The following is a 13,066-nucleotide window of genomic DNA, read 5'->3' on the forward strand; positions in this document are numbered from 1 at the left end:
GGTTGCGGGGGGCGGGGGTCTTTCTTCAGCTGAGGTGGGTAGAAATGTTGATAACATGGAGAATCTTCTGCAGCTGTCATGTTGGGGATGCTCTGTCCCTTGTGCAGTCTAGGAGGTTAACTATCCTTGGAAAAGGTGCCCACTGAAAATTGTGCCTTAAAAATAATTAGGCCTTTTTTCTTTAAATTTAAAAAAAAAAATCTTTTTTTTCCCCCTTAAAAAACCCTGACATACTTTGGTTTCTGTGGAATTATATGCTGGCTTTAGAGGTGTTATAGTCTCCTTCAGTTAACTTGGACCTGGTGTGTTCCAAAGTTTGTTTGTTTGTTTTTTTCATGCTATATGTTTACTTTTGGGCAAGTGGGAGGACAAAGGGTAGAAGTATCAAGTTTATGAAGTGGAAGGTATACGGTTGCCAGGAATAATCCTTTTATGGAGCATCCTTTTACACTTTCAAGATGAGGCCAGGCGGGAAGAGACTGCGCATGTGGGCGTTAGAGGTCAGCGGATAGAACGTGGCGCTTGGCACACAGCAGGTGCCTCGTGAGTGATGGCCTTGCAGTCGGGTGTGGGGAGCACTCAGGGCAGATGAGGCAGGCTCTGCACGCTCTTGGCTGTGCTGGTTTGCAAAGAGCGGGTTTGAACTTGTGTGTGTCGGAGCTGGAGGCTTGGGAAGCTGGGCTGGTGCTATGGAGGCAGCAGGGGAGCTGGTGAAGAGGAGGTGGGGGGAGAGGACAGACAGGAGGTGTTGAGGTGTCCTGTGCGACTGGCCTGGGGCAGCAAGGCAGGGGGTGGGTGGCCCCTCGTCTGTAGTAACACCAGTGCTGCAGACTCTGCAGAGGCCCGTGTGCATTGGGGCATATGAGTTTGGGGTGTTAAGTCTGCAGTAGACTTGATCACAGAAAAGTGGACGTCGCTGCTAAAAGGGAATGTCTGCTCTAAAGAGAAGCAGGAGGAGGAGGAACAGAAATAGTAAGGTGGATATTTAATACTTCATAAATCTAAAATGCGTTTTTTATTTGGGTGTCATAAAGTAAGTGTAAAACACATGTAGGTACACTAAGAGGCATTTGATTTTTCTATCATAAACGTGGCTACACTTCCAGGAATTTATCATCCCTGAGTTTTCACCGCTTGTGAGAAGCACAAACTTAGAAGGAACTCACAACCTATTAAAATCAAGAAAGTTTTGGTTTTTTTCTGACTGTAATGTCCCTTAAATGTCCACAGTCAGTCTAGCACAGAAGAGAGTTTGGGTAACACGCAAACACGAAGCCACAGGCTGCAGATTTCCCGATAGCAGACCTTAGAGTCAGCCCTGCACAGCTTTTGCACAAGGCAGGCCTCCGGACACCTTCAGGCCCCTTGGGCAGGTGTCTTGGCAGCAGGTGGCCTGCTGCCCTCTGGGCTGCCACACCGTGGGGTCCCAGCAAATATTTGAATTGAGTTGATTTCCTTTAGGTCAATCCTTGGGGTAACTTTAGACACAGCCCACAAACTTTGCGCTGTTGATTTCCTACTGAAATGGCAGGATGTTCCTGGGTTCTCTGGGTCGGGCTCCATGGCACAGAAGAGGAGGGCCAGGCTGGGCCGTGGGGCCGCCCTGCACCCCCCAGAGAGACACCCGTCCCCAACTCCTTGTTTCCATATGCCTGCTGTGTGGAAGCGGGATAGTTGTCTGTGCCCCTCTCCTGTGGAGGAGATGGGGATCTCCAGGCTGTTTTGCAGTGTGACTTGGCAGTTTCATCTCATGCTTCTGGAGGGCCTGCGTGTTCGGGGGGCATCTTCGTTCTTGTCTCCTCAAGATGTGAATCGTGAGCTGTGGATTTCCATTTGGACATTGAAGGAAGTGTAACAATCTTTTGGGCCCCAAAACATGATTAAAGTAGTCTTAAGTTCATAGCAACTCTATCTGAAACTAAATGTGTAACTCAGATAAATAAGCATTAGATGAAGGATAGCATCTATGATTTAAGGCATTATTCTACTTAAAACATATTTTTATAAACAAAAAATACATGATCTTTCTAAAAACAAAAGATTAACTGAAAAACTCTGAATGGCATGAAGAAGAAAATGAAACTTGTTCAGAGAAAATTGCTGTCACATTGTTTATTTCCTGCTGGTCTTTTTGTGTGTGTGTCTGTACATGTAAGCATAAATATATGTGCTTTTCAATACTCACATTCAAAAGTCGGTACCCCCGCCTCCAGCCCAGCGATGTTGTGGTGATACCAGCCCCTTGTCACAGTCTTTGCCCTGGGATTTAGAACCATCTCCTGGCGGGAAGGAGTGTTTCACTTCAGAGGCTGGTGCAGAACTGCTCTTGTCTGCACACTGCCTTGGGCCTTTTTTGGAGATTAGGGTTAATATATGAATTGCTCATTTGTTGTTCAAGCAGAAGGTCAGCCTGTCCACTACAGCTTTCATGGGATGGCAGTCCTTCAGCCTCCTTTTTCCTTCCCCTTAGCAGTCCCTGTGACCCCTGATAGCTTTCTTTCCTTATCCCTTTCTTCTTATGGAAGCCCAGAGCCCGTGGGGAGCTGGAGTTTGATAAAACCCAGAGGGCCTTCCCAGCCCTTCCCTTGTCGGTGCCCCACCTCTTCCCGTATGTCAGGGTGGTCTTTACTCAGTGCCTGGGATGGGGCATAGCCCCGATGTTCAAAGTTCTCAGGCAGTCAGACGTGTTCTCTGCAGCCCAGGAGTACTGGCCTCTCACCCCACCAGTATCTTCTAGATTGGCTGAGGAAAGGATGGCAGACTCAGTTGTTTTCTGTTCATTCATGTGTTTACTCACCGTTTACCGAGCACCATCTCTTGAGGGTCCTTTCTAAATCGCTCTCGATGATGTTTGTGGTTGCTGATAAATGACAGTGAGGCCAGAGGGTGGATAATACACAGCTGGGGAAGCAGGAGAAACCAGAGGCCTGGTCCTGACAGCTGCACGGGCCTGTGTGCTGGGTCCCTGGGCTGTGCACTCAACTTGTGTGTGAGGCGGAGCTTGTAATTGATAGCGATGAGGAGCTGGGTGGCTGTCCCCGGCTCCCGATTCCTGCCCCTGCCACCTCAGGGGACTGCTGGCAGGCTGGGTGCTCTCTCCTTGCTTCAACCCTGCGGTGGAAGCAGGGGCCAGGAGGGTGGGCTCCAGCCTGCATCCCAGAGTCACGGGCCAAGGGCTGTGGCCACACGAAGGCCAGCAGGAGTGAGCCACGTTCTGGTCCAGGCAGATCCTGGACCCTCCTCAGGCCAGCCTGGGGCTCTGCAACCCTTGACTCCGTTCCTTTGTCTTGCAGCAGTCCTGCTTGCTTTTACCAGTAGTGGCCAGGTGGTTCCTCTGGGGCTGTCTCATCCCCCGGGACTGACCAGGCACCTCTCGCTAGCTGGAGGGGAGGCACACGGGCGGCACCTGCTGCACGTGGTACATTAACTGCATCCTTTTCCACGTTGTTTCTAAAACAGAAATGAAAGTGAACCGGAGGACGGGCTTGGTGGGATGAGTCTGTCCTAGAGCAGAATTGAGTTTCTTGGTTCTAGATTTCTCGGGCTTGGAAGCTTTTAGGATTAACTGCTAATCCTTGGAAGACGCTTTTCACTGGTAGGGGCCCTCTCAGAGCTCTGGGGCAGCGTGTAAGCCGCATGGCCACCTTTTCTGGAGAGAACCCATGAGGCCTGACAGCAGTGCCCTCAGCCCTCGATGGCGCGCCCCTTCCCTTTGGCACGGGCACTCCAGCCTCAGGAGCAGAGTTGATTGAATCAGCACTTGTTGGACATATTCAGAGTTTTACTGACAGAGTCGTTTCCCCTCAGTGGTCAGATGATGAACTGCCACCTGATGCTGCAGCCTCGGCTTCCCCAGCACGGAGCGGTCACTGGGGATGGCAGGAGCGGGCACCTCTGTCTAAAAGAGACGCGTCCAGGGGAGACCTTTCTAGGCCTGCTGGTCAGGAGCCCTCCCTGAGGATGTTGTCAGAGTGAACTCTGACTCCACAGCATAACAAACACCACAGACGAGGTGGCTTAAAACCACAGAAATGTATTCTCTCCCAGTTCTGGAGCTTCGAAATCCCTGTGTTGGCAGGCCTGGGCTCCCTCTTCCTTGCCTCTTCCCAGCCTCTGGTGGTGGCTGGTGTTCCTTGGCTTGTAGCTGCACCACTGCTGCCCCTGCCTCCGTCACACGGCTGCCTTCTCCTGTGACTTCATGTTGTCTTCCTTCTGTCTGTATCCAAATTCCCTTTTGATAAGGACACCAGTCGTATTAGATCAGGTCCACCAAATGACCTTACTTAAGCTCGATTATCTCTGTAAAGACCCTGTTTCCAAATGAGGTCACCCTCTGATGTGCTAGGGGTTAGGACTTCAATATATCTTTTGGGGGGACCCAATTCGAGAACATTCAGGGCCCACCAGGATCAGAGCCAGTTTACCTTCTTCACTTCCTGTCCGATTAGTCAAGAGTGTGGGCTATGGAGTCGGGCTGCCTGGGTGCAAATCCCAGAATCATCACGTGTGACCCGTGGTTGAGCAAGTACTGTGGTCACAGTGGTACCCGCTTGTTTCAGGGACGGTGTTCAGAGTACCGGGAAGGTGCGCCAGTAAATAGGATGCCACCTCCTTTGAGTGCCGGTTTTCTTTTGAGAGAAAATAATTAAAGTTTTTAAAATGTAGCCTGCTGCTTGGAAAAGAGATGGATTAAGAAGCTGGAGGTTCAAAAGCAGCCCTGGTGGGAGGATTTGTCTTCCCCGTGGTTTGAAATGCTCAGGGAATTCCTGGGGGAAGGAGCGTGTGCGTATCCCTATGTCCTCGTGAGTTGGCTATTTCATTTCTTCAGTGAACGTTTACTGAGCCATGGGGACATTTGACGAAGTAAGAGCTGGAATGTAGGTATGTGGGCGCAGAGTATTGGGGGGGCAGCAGGTGCAAAGGCCCTGGGGCATGAGGTAGGCATGCAGGGCTCTGGTGCCGAGAGGCCGTGTGAGTTACACAATGAAACTACTCTCTTCACCAAAGAAAACCAAAAAGTTGCATGACTTCCTTGTTGAAGGTGGGACTGGCTGGAAGTCAGGGCTACACTGCCCATTGTCCCCACCCCCTCTGGGAATTGACATTTTATAATGTGAGTAAATCCCATCTCAAGGTTTGGTTTTTTGTTTTTGTTTTTCATTTTTCAACTAAATATAACTTCAAAAATTGTGTTCATCTCAAGCAATAAAAGTGCATTGGTATACAAGGGGAAAATTACACGCTCGCCTCCACCCCCCACACACACACTTTAAACCCATGTTCACAGCCTGGTGTGTCTCTCTGTATTTCTTTCCAAGCCACACTCAGTGTTGGTGTTGGTATTGGCGTTGGTGTTGCTTGCTTGTACAGTGATGACATGGGATTACGTAACAGCAGCACAGTGATCTTACCCTCCTTCCCTGCTCTTCTCACCTGCCTGTAATTCACGGAGGTTCCTCGAGGTCTGTGGATATCGGTTGCCTCTGTCTGAAGGCCCAGGGCTTCCCATCGGTGGGTACACCGCAGTTTATCAGCCGTTGCCCTGTCGACAGGTCACCTGTTAAATTCAGGGCTGAATGAGTCGCTGCTGTCTTGTTCCCATGACTTCGCTCGACTCTGTGTGGCTTGTGGGTTCTGTGGATTCCTCCACCTCTGGCACCCACTCCTCATCTTCGGCCTCACTCTCTGTTAAATGACAGCACTGGAAACCTCAGAATCCCACTTTCCTGGCCCGCACCCACATTCAGGTGGTCATCAAGCCCGTGGCCCCAGGTCCAGAACACACGTCCATCTGTCGCCTTTCCCACAGTCCCTCCCCCAGCACCCTGGCTCCAGCCTTCAGTCGTAGCCTCCTTGTCTCAGCCTCTCTCATGGCCAGGCCGACCCTCAGGTCTCCCAAGGATCTTTCCTTCCCTCCTTTGCATCTTCTCACACCTTGAACAACCTTCAGTGGGTCTCTGTTTGGACCTCGTCCTTGCCGAAGGATCTGTAGACACATCTACCTCCAGCCCCACCCGAGGCTGGAGGGCCCGGTGCCCCAGGCAGTATGGCGTTGGGAAAGTACTTGGCACTTTTTGAGAGCTTCACCTCTGCTGTGTACGTGTGTGTCCGTCCACCCTCACTAATCCTGGTTTCCATCTCTTTGTCCCCCACAGTTCGCGTTCCCTATTTCATTGATTTGAAGAAACCGCAGGATCAAGGTTTGAATCACACCTGTAATTACTACCTCCAGCCAGAGGAAGACGTGACCCTCGGAGTCTGGTGAGTGTGCAGCCTCAGGGCTGCAGGGCCGGGCGCCGGCTCTGCGGCCTCTCCAGGAGGCAGAAGGCCTGTGAGATGTGGCCACTGCTGTCCTGACAGCGGAGCCGTCTCTGAAACTCTAGCTTGTCCTTTTTTACCTTTTACCTGCTGTTTCCAAAGGAAAGATCTCAGCTAAATTCCTTGATAATGGGGCACGAGATGGCAGCACCAGCTCTGTTCTGAGGTTTGCAAACCAGATTGGTTTTTGCAGAAAGCCTCGTTTCCAGGGGAGAAGAAAGCCAGAAACAGAGAATATATCACAGAATCGTGAGCGCAGGCTTGAGCCACACCTGTCTTGCAGAGAAAGGCCCACCCAGTTGTTGAAAACAGCTGCATTTCTTTCACACACAGCACTCTCAGCTCTTGATAGTGGTGGTCTTTGCTCTTTTCTTAGCGTTTACTTTTTTAGCCATAAATTTCGGTTGGGCCTAAGTTCTGTGACTTCTTGGCATTTCTTTCGAATATGATTTAATGCTTTTTTCTATGGACTAGTTGGTGTTTACAAACAACAGAACCAGAGCGGACCGGCTTTCCTGTGGCGTCTTCTCTTTCTCTCAGAAGCAGCTCTGAATTGCTGCCTTTGTCTCAGTAGAACTGCTGTGGACGTGAGAAGCTTCTGAGTGAAGTGCTCTGAATCGCTTCCCTGTGCTGTGTGGAGGGCAGGGGGTCCTGCGTAAAGACCAAAGAGTGAGAGGGAGGTTCTGGTTCTTAGTGGCTGAGGCTGGGACTGTCTTTGGTCATTTCTGGTTGGGTTTAATGGAGCATTTACAACCAGTGTGTGCATGCAGGCCGCTGTGCATTTTCATTTTCAGTCAGAAGCCTGACATGTTTTGCTCAGAGCTGTTTGGGGGAATTGGCGGCTCTCCTGATGGTTAATAGGGTCTGTGCTTTGAAGATGTGGGCTCAGCCAGGCTTCTTCCTCGAGCAGAGCAGCCGTGTTACAGGACAGGTATTTGTGGACAGTTACCTGTGAAGGTTGTGTTGGTGATGACCACGTGAGTCTCCGGGAAGCGACAGCCGCTGTGTGCTGGTGGGCACCACTGCCCGCCCAGGTCTGCACCCTGTGCTGTCTTGATGGCAGTGCGGGCCCTTGGGTGGCAGCAGCTCCATTCACCACCTGCCCTCACTGGCACCTCGCCAGGTCCTTCTGCTGCAGAGGAGCTGGAGGCGGGTGGTGGTGGGAGGGCAGCTCCTCTCTGCTTGGCAGGGGGAGGAGCCCAGGGATGGAGAGCTTGCCTGGGCCTTCGTCAGGAGCTCCGAGTTCGGGTAGGCTGGCTACTGGAGGCGTATCAGCTCCCAGCACCTTCCAAGTGTACCTTTCCATCTCATAGGTTTGTAATTGTGGGAGAGTGATAATTGCAGCGGTCAGAACCACCCAAAATGCAATCCTCTGAAATGGGTCAGAGAGACACGTTAGAAACGAGATGCTAACACTTAGAAAAGAAGAAATCGGCCATGTAATGTTTTTAAGACTTCCCAAGAATGAATTTGAATAAGTTTTACAGAAAAAAAGTATTAAATCAGACCCTCCCCAGTGATGAACAGTGACTTTGATGTGTCCTGAGTTAAGATGAACCAGAGCACCTCTCTAAAGGAGGGTTTGGCCACATAGACAAGTGTCCACATGCCTGGCCAGGCGTGGAAGGACTGCCCACGTGGGCCTGTGACATCTCCTGCAGAGGTGCGTCTGTGCCAAGACGGCTTGTGGACAGGCTCTGTGTTAGAAATGGTGCTTTAAGGGTGGCCGGGCTTCCAGTCCAGCCCGTAGACCCGTGTTGCTGAATTAGTACATATAACAGCACGACATGTCTTACGTCGTGAGTTCAGTTATGTACTTCAAGACATGGATGACTTTGAGGGGACATGGCGTTGCTCAGTGTCCATTCAGTGCCCATTCTGTGCTGGAACCCAGCTGGAAGGGGTCTTAGCTCACATAGCTTCCCCTTTATACAGGAGGAGCGGCTGTCGCCCCACCCCTAGTAACTGCTGCCGGGGCAAGCTTCTGGGGCCCAGAGAGGGCCCATCCGCGAGTCAGGAAATGACCTGCCTCAGCTGCCAGAAGCTGCCCTCACAGCTTGGAGTCAGCCCACCCGGCCTCCTGCTCTCCGCTCAGTTGTGACTTGAGCCGTGGGCATCCTGTCTGCAGGCGCGTCACCTGCCGCTCCCCTCTGCTTCTGCTTCCAGGCACACTGTCCCCGCTGTCTGGTGGAAGAACGCCCAAGGGAAGGACCAGATGTGGTATGAGGATGCCTTGGCTTCTAGCCACCCGATCATCCTGTACCTGCACGGGAACGCGGGCACCAGGTGAGGAAGGGCTCCTTCATGGGACCCATCGCAGTGAGAGCGTGGGTGCACCTGGGACATGGGCGTCCTGAGAACACAGGAAGAGGCAGGGTTTGTCTGGGGTTTGGGAGAAGCTTGCATGAAGTCGTGTTCCCACAGGCCCAGAGCGGAGCAGGGCTGTGTGCAAGGCGGACCGGGCCTGTTTGCTTGGAAACCACCTGCTGAGCAGATGTGGGCAGCTGTGTCCAGAAACCCCTGGTCTGAAGCTCGTGCCTGGGGTGGGATGGAGGTTGCTGCGTCTGTCAGAGCGACCCAGAGCCTCAGCCAGAGGGGTGTCCTTCTTCCTGGGTTAGGGAACAAGGCTTCTCAGTGGGCAGGAGGCATGGTCCCTGAGCCGAGGTTTGTTGAGACCCTGCAGAGCCACCGTGTGCCCAGGAAGTCGCCCCTGCTCACCCAGCATCTGCTGTCTGGTCTGAGGACACTTTCTCGCTGGCAGGTGTGCCCTGCTGGAGGGGGAGGCATGCTTCCTGGGGAGGGGCGAGGGTGACGTTGAAGGTGGGGTAGTCCCATGAAAAGACCCAGCTGATCATGCAGGGACAAGCTTGTCCTCGGGGGCCGCCATGCCACGCTCTCAGGCCAGGGTACTTCCAGCCCTGAGCCGGCAGTGCCAGCGCATCCCACTGGGCCATCAGGGAAGCACCTACGTCTGTGCAGATAAAGCCCTCGCCCAGGTTTATCCCAGGTGCTGTTCAAGAGTAGGTTTAATGGATGTCTTTCAGACTAGCGGGGATTGGAGCCGTTGTTTAAAGAGGGCTCCTTCCAGCCCACATGGTCAGCCTTGTTGAGAAGAGTCTGCAGGAGAGCTGGTGGGGTGAGAGGAAGAGGGGCGTTTTCTGAACAAGCATTGCCTGAAACTCCTGGGAGGGTCCCTGTTCCTTGGGTCTCGTGAGAGAGAGCCAGCAAGAAGCAGCAGGAGGCTGGGCACCACGGGGCCAGGCTGGGGTCAGTCATTTCACAGGCAGAACCGGCGAGGAGGACAAAGCAGGCCACAGCGGGCGTCTGGGCAGAGGGGCTACACAGAGGATGTAGCAGGATGTCCAGGAAGTGGGGCCCACAAGGACACTCTGAGCCGGGAGAGCAGAGCGCTGAGCTACTGACTCAGCACGCACTTGGCAGTCTGCTTTCCCTTCGTCTGGGACAAGCTACAGCGGGTTTCTCTTCCGCTTTTCAAAGAGCAAGTGAATACAAACAGCTCCTGTAGCCTCTTTCTATAAATGAGGGAAGTTTGGAGTTCTTTGTGAGCAGTGCCAATCACATGGTAAAGAAGACAAAGTCTATCTGTAACTTCAGGATGGAAGGAATCTTGTGACTTTGAGGGTTTGTGGCCCCCCCCCAACCCCGCCACGTCCCCAAGGACTACTCAGGCTGCAGATCTTGGCGGCCACCCGGCCGGGCAGGACAGCAGCAGCCATAGTTCCCTGAGACTCGGACCCGCAGGATTCCCCCAACCCCATCACGCTCTAAATCCCCCTTCTTGCTCAAGGTAGGGTATTGGGAAAATTTAGAAAAGAGCCATGACCAACTGTTGCAAAGATAACTGAAGACACTGCAGTATTTCTTTCTGGTCTTGAAGCTGAGTCCTTGGAATGTTTGTTTCTGGGTTATATTGGCTTTCCTCCTTCGTCATGTTCTCGCCTCCCCTGAGGACACTCGCTCCGTGGACACACACCCCGGAAACTGGCCAAATGTTCCTCATAAAGAAGGGAAGGAGCTGAGAAGTCTGGCGAGGGTGAGCCTGCCTGCTGATGTGCTTCCCGCTCCCGAGGCAGCTCTGTCCCCGCTTGGGTGTCTGTGCACGGTAACAGCCGGCCAGCATCTGGGCAGAAAGTGGGAGAAAGAGATGGACAGAGGTGCAGGCGTGAGGTGGTGCCAGCAGTGGCGCCTGCTTGGCCGTGGTGTTTGGCCGAGCCACTGAAGCTGGAGCCTGCTGGTGAGGGGCTGGGAGGCTCACAGTGGCTGTCAGATCACGATGGCACCTTCAACCCAGCATCCACCCGCGGACATACGTGTGTGGAAGGACATCGGGGGGTGACCGCAGCAGCAGAACCTCAGTTAGCAGCAGGTGGGAAAGAGCCAAAGTGACCACGAGGGGAGGGGGTGAATGGCCGAGGAGGAGAGTTCTGAGAGTTGGCTGTGGCTCTGTAGGTGAAAAGGTTGGGGCAGGAGGTGCCTGTGGCCAGTCCCCGTGGTGTGTGTGCCAGCAAGGAAGTGCTTTCCTCCTGTTCATGGGTGGTCCTGGACACTAGGGAGCTGAGGGGCCCTTTGTGTCTTCTGGGGTTTGTACTGAAGGTTTGTATGGCCTACTCAAACCAAAGGTGAGGTAATAGTTAAGAAATATCCCCCAAATGCTCAGACTGTCTCTTGTTTGGCACCATACTGTGGAGGCAAGCTGGGAGCCATGTAGGTGCCCTGAGGAGGAGGTGACCTGTCCATCACCCTCCCGTGTAGATTTGGGAACCAGGCACTAAGGGCCCAGATGCTACAGTGTTGATCCTGGGCCCCCTTTCTGAGAAGATGCACTAACAGCCATGCTTGTTTCCTTTCCCTGATGATCTAGAGGAGGCGACCACCGGGTGGAGCTTTACAAGGTAGGTGAGGACGGCACACAGTTTATGATGGACAGAGCGGTGCCCTTAGCTTATGACGGACAGAAGAGGCCACACAGTGGACAGATGGATGGAGCAGTGCCCATGGGGTGTGACCCACATGGTCTGTGGCAGATAGAGCGTTGCTTGCCTCCTGCTTCTGGCTGTTCTTTCCAGGACGCATGAACAGAAGAGGGTCCCCCTAATAATTTTGAGTTAATCCTCATTGGTCTTTTTAACACTGCCTGTTATGGACGTCTCCCCATGGAATGCTTCCCATTTTGCTGCCTCTGGGGATAGTTTCCAAGATCAGGATGAATGGATTTTGTGGATCATATGCCAGAAATTGGCAAATTACATAAAGTCACTTAAAATTGTTTGGGTTTAGTGGGTTTAGCCAGAGCCATGTTGCCCAGGTGTTTGTTTTTCACTTCCAGGTGCTGAGTTCCCTTGGCTACCACGTGGTTACCTTTGACTACAGAGGTGAGGGCTCCGTACTTGCCCCGCTTCTTCCAGGTCGGTGTGGGATATGCAGGTGTCGCTCTGAGAGGCTCCTGCGCGGCTGGCGGCTCTGCCGTGACCTGTGGCAATTGTGAGCACGTGGAGGTGGTGGAGGTTCAGGGTCTTCGGAGGTGTGCCCTGCGTGCATCCGCCCCTGTAGGGTGCCTGGCACGCCAGCACACACCCTCTGTCAGCCACATTTTAAAAGTAGAAAGTACTGTCTTTTCTTTATTGGACTCAGACTTTCCCCACAGCTGGGCACGTTTCATGCTCAGCACAGCTGGTTTTGTTGACGTTTTGGAGACAGGGAAGAGAGAGACTCATCTTCTCGCCCCTCAGTATTTCTTCTTTCTGGCATCCCACAGTTTGATGTGTGAGGAAAATGCTTTGTGTTAGCAGGGAGCAGCTGTGTGGGAAGTGTGTGCCTTGGACAGTCCTTGGCGGGAGAGGTCAGAGGGCTAAAGGCCTCTTGTCCAGCTCACCCTGACTGGGGGTAAGGGGGACGGTCCACATCCGCAGACCCAGGAGCCGGTTGACATCACCTGAATGTGAACTTTGGAAGAGTTTCCTCTTGCTGCTGCAACAAGTTACCACAAACGTAAATGTCTTGAAACAGCACGGACTATTATCTTGAAGTTCTGGAGGTCAGAAGTTCAAAGTCTTTAGCCACTGGGATAAGTGAAGATGTGGGCATGGCTGGAAGCTCCAGGGGAGAGTCCAGCTCTCGAGGCCATCCTCAGTCCTTGCCTGTGGCCTGAGTCTGCATCACTCTGGCTCTGACTTCTGTCTCCCTTCTGATCATAAAGACCCTGTGATTACTTGGGGCTCACGCTGATCGGGATAATCTCCCATCCCAGGGTCTCCTGATTCGCAGCCTCTTTCCTTCTGCACCCTTCATTCCCCTTCCGTGTAAGGTACCAGAGGCACAGGTTTCAGGGTTGGACGTGGACATCTTTGGGGGCCATTATTCTGCCAACCATAGGGTGAGGGATGGTTCTTTTGTGGAAGAGTGTTCCATCAGGAGGAAGGTGCTGGGCTGGAGAAACTCTGAAATGAGGCTCATCCTTTCCTCCTGCTCCTGCTGCTGGAACCTCGGGGTAGTGAGAGGGGTGGCGCTCTTCCTTGTTCGCCTCCTGGTGCTTCTAGCAGAAATAAAATCCCATCTAGCACTTCCTCTTTTCATTTCCTGTTGAGGCTCTGCCTTTCTAAGCCGTACAAGAGTTTGTCCCTGTCTCTGTCTCTCTGTGTCTCCCCCTGTCTCTTTGTCCCTGCCCCCACCAGTGCCCCGAGCCCTCACACTGCCCTTGTCCCTGACATTGGCTCCTTCCCTAATCTGG

The 13,066-nt window shown here is 52.9% G+C and overlaps 1 protein-coding gene across 7 annotated transcripts in view; it reads left to right on the forward strand.

Moving 5' to 3' along the window:
- The window catches only part of ABHD12 (abhydrolase domain containing 12, lysophospholipase), a 73,578-nt gene that overhangs the window by 48,044 nt on the left and 12,468 nt on the right, over positions 1–13,066 (forward strand). For all 7 annotated transcript variants that reach the window (XR_014254559.1, XR_014254560.1, XM_082428611.1 and 4 more), the window contains exons 3-6: positions 6,156–6,261; positions 8,485–8,604; positions 11,201–11,231; positions 11,666–11,711. Coding sequence is in view for 5 of the 7 variants with exons in the window: in XM_082428611.1 (XP_082284737.1) it covers positions 6,156–6,261; positions 8,485–8,604; positions 11,201–11,231; positions 11,666–11,711 (303 nt within the window). In the remaining 2 variants the exon portion in view is untranslated. The remainder of the gene's footprint in view (positions 1–6,155; positions 6,262–8,484; positions 8,605–11,200; positions 11,232–11,665; positions 11,712–13,066) is intronic.

This window comes from Balaenoptera physalus (assembly GCF_965194825.1).
Source record: "Balaenoptera physalus genome assembly, chromosome: 16".
NCBI classification, from domain to species: domain Eukaryota; kingdom Metazoa; phylum Chordata; class Mammalia; order Artiodactyla; family Balaenopteridae; genus Balaenoptera; species Balaenoptera physalus.